The following is a 3647-nucleotide window of genomic DNA, read 5'->3' as shown; positions in this document are numbered from 1 at the left end:
AAAGCAGAGTGGTAAGGACTATCTGGACCTCTTAAGGTCCAGATCTAATAACCAACTCGCCTTGGGACCTCACATACTCCAGATTCAACTAAAAGAGGCATAAAGAAAACCCTAGATTTCACTAGAATCACAATAAACACGAGAATGGCACAGATTGTTACCTCCAATAGCTTCCTCTAATTAAATAGAAGTGGATCCAAGCTCCTCAACCTGCCTAGCTTGTTCTACCTCCTTCCTCCTTGCTAAAACACACAAGAAATGGTGAATTAGCCTTCCTCTTGCACCACAACGATATCTCTGCTCTCTAGGGTTTCTCAGGGGTGATGTGGCCGCAAATGGAGGCCATAAAGGCCTTTAAATAGGGCACAGATCTCGAAATTAGGGTTTCAATTCACAGCGCGGACTCGTCGAGTCCACCCTTTCCGACTCGTCGAGTCCATTCATTAATCCAGTCAGCAATCGCGGTCCTACTCGACGAGTCTACGCCTCAACTCGTCGAGTCCCTCTCTTTTACTCAAAAATAAATTATCAAACATAATACATGGAAATCCGGATGTTACAATATGACTTGACTTTTAATGTTATGGTTTAGCATATTGTGTGGTCATAATTGTCACAATTTGAATATCACATTAGAAACTTAAATGTTACTTAACAAAAGAAAGATATTTTTTATTTGAAAAAAAATTAAACAAAAGAGTAAAATGGTCATTTTCACGGGCAACACAACCAGTCAGACACATAATTAAACAATATGGTTTCAGTTAGATATAAATTCATTTAGACTTCAGATCCACTCAGACTCTGATTCAGTTAGATTTTACTCGGTCAACAACTATCAAACAGCCCGTTAGTCCAATGCCCGTTTCATACGCATATAAATATACATATGTGTCTTTGTAACTCATTATTTGTGACGAATTATAATATATGAGATGTGTATGTATATGAAGTGTGTATAACCCATTATTTGTGACGAAAATACAAAGAACTTATGGGCCAAAATCATTAATATAAACAATTCCGAATAATTAGTCCTGGATATAGAAAACAAACCCTGTTTGGTATAGCCCTATGTTTTGTATTTCTTTTTTGGGATTTGTTTTTCTTTTTATAGTTTCTTTCTCATACCACCATCGTTCTAATCATGTTTCACAGTGATGCTTATCTTGTTTTCTAACGTGATATCGAAGCTAACTATGAAATAACCTTAGACATAATTCTCTTAAATTCCGGAAGCAGCATGTGGTTGTTGTTACCCATCTGCATGACCTGGCCAGAGAAACATGAGTAATTTATTAATTTGAATTTATCATGTAATAAAATACTAGTATCTCATAGCACCACCTACTGGCTAGTTGATTCTCTTAAATTCAAGGTGCTATTCATCTTAATCATTATATAATTCTTATTTTGTGGGTCCCTTATATATGACATTAGAAAAAAACGAAGATGCGAAAACACCTAATTAACTTAAAATCTTATGTTTATGCTCGAGTCTAGCTTTTTCTATGATGATTTTTTTTGGAGCGAAACCAATAACTCAACGTATATCACATAGTATTAGACTTGGTGTTTAGCTTTTTCCTCCCTCACTCATCCGACTGATCTATTTTCATCCAAGCTTCTATCTGGGGAAAGAGTGTTAGTCTACGGCTAAGACAATGTCCCGCATGTCTCGGGATATATTTGCTACTTTCCTCAAAAAGGGGTTTTTCTAGAGTAAATGAAGTTTTCCATATGTATCAAACATTATACTATGATCTTGTCATCTCAAGTAGTAGATATGTAATTATGACAACGAAAGAAACTTACGTGGATGACTTTTTAACTTTTAGTGTTAGTTTACAACAAACGAAGCTTGGACTTGGAATATTATATATCCCACTTGAAACAATGTTTACTTCAAGAAATCTGAGAACCGTTGGCTTGTCTTTCCTATATTTTCATAGATCCTCTTAGCCTTTGCCTTCCTACTCAATACCGACAAAGACGTACCTCTAATTAATAGTATATTATTGACCACCTGCACAATTGCTTATAAACCAGCTTTCTAAGCAAACATATACTTATTAACCTTAATTAATGATTATGATATGTAAATCTTTGACTTCTTTTCCAATGTCTATCTTATAGGTTGCTGGGGTAGTTAGAAAGTTAATGAAGTTTAACCTGGTTTTCAAAAAGTCAAACTTTGTTATTATACTGTGGACACGTAAGTTGATACACGTCCCACGTCAATAATAGATGAGAAAGCTTTTAAAGACCTCCCACGTACAGTATTCGTAATTAACCATATAAAGCACTCCACCCCTCTTCACTAACTTCATACCCTCATCTCTCATAATATTTAATTTCCTTCCAAAAATGGAAAGATCAGTTGGGCTTTACCTTCTAGTTCTTGTAGTCACCCTCCGGTACACCACCACCGTGAATGGTCGTGCCGCCAGTCCCACCGCCATGGACTTAATCAGGGCATCATGCAAAACCACCCTTCATGCCTCACTCTGTGTCCGCTGTCTCTCAAGTTACGCTGGTTCAATCAAAGGGAGCAACGCCGACCACCTCCTTGCGAAAGCAGCAATTTCCGTCAGCCTGAACAACACCAAGTCAGCAAGCGTCTTCATATCCAAACTTGGCCGTGTCTCCGGTATAAAACCCAGAGAGTATCAAGCTGTGAAGGACTGTATTAGCACCATGACCAACAGCGTGGCAAGTCTAAGCCAGTCGGTTCAGGAGCTAGACCAGATGGCTCGAACCAGGGGTCATGATTTCGAGTGGCACATGAGCAACGCTGAGACGTGGGTCGCTTCTGCTCTTACTAATCAAAACATATGTGCAAGGGGATTCGATGATAGTTCTATGAATGGACATGTGAAGAATGCTATCACAAGTAGAATGGTTTATGTTTCACAAGTCACAAGTAACGCACTTGCTTTGGTCAACAGGTTTGCTGTAAGGCATAGAAAGGGTATCCGTCATCCATAGGCCATGAGTCTTTATGATGCCAAAATATCAAAGATACCATAAGAATGCCGGGTGTATAAAAAAACTAGATAGGATAGTCTTAAGTTTTTATCCCCAAAAGCTAGTTTCGAACGAGGTAGTTTATATGATTGCTAGAAGGTCATCGATGTATATTACAAAATAACATACTCTGTTTCACTCTGTAAAAATGCTCTATAATTTCTAAGTTTTTTTTTGTTTGGTTTTCTTACAAGAAATCTAAATATGTTTACGCCTTTAACATAGAATTTAACCGGCCATCATCTTAAAGCTTCGGGTTTTTTTATGTTTACCACAATATATCACTTGTTTCGATATTAAAAGTTACTCGTGCCAAAACAATTTTAAGGGTAAATGAATTATAAGTCTAACTAAGTTTTCAACCCTTCAAAAAACCATAATTATGTTTTGTCATTTCAAAAAACTCATGGAACTTAACTTTTTGTCTAAAAAATCTCAACTAACTTACTCTTTTGTTCAATTCTCATTATAGTCAACCGGCTATGAAAGTCAACAAATGACATGACTTATAACGTGGAATTAAATATCGAAAAAATGACTTATAAGACCAACGAAGTTTCGAAACCGTTCAAAAAAACTTCAATCATGTTTTGTCTGATCAAAAAAACCCAACAAACTTA

The 3647-nt window shown here is 36.7% G+C and overlaps 1 protein-coding gene across 1 annotated transcript; it reads left to right on the top strand.

The window, feature by feature from the left end:
• The first annotated feature begins 2256 nt into the window (after positions 1 to 2256).
• LOC111877601 (pectinesterase inhibitor 9) lies at positions 2257 to 3193 on the top strand. The gene has a single exon (XM_023874123.3). It carries the CDS (start codon positions 2368 to 2370, stop codon positions 2986 to 2988), a length of 621 nt encoding a protein of 206 aa, XP_023729891.1. The 5' UTR covers positions 2257 to 2367; the 3' UTR covers positions 2989 to 3193.
• The last annotated feature ends 454 nt before the right edge of the window (positions 3194 to 3647 follow it).

Source organism: Lactuca sativa, chromosome 3 (assembly GCF_002870075.4).
Source record: "Lactuca sativa cultivar Salinas chromosome 3, Lsat_Salinas_v11, whole genome shotgun sequence".
NCBI classification, from domain to species: Eukaryota; Viridiplantae; Streptophyta; class Magnoliopsida; order Asterales; family Asteraceae; genus Lactuca; species Lactuca sativa.
Note: the sequence above shows the minus strand (reverse complement) of the source record. Positions and strands in the feature narration are given on the sequence as shown.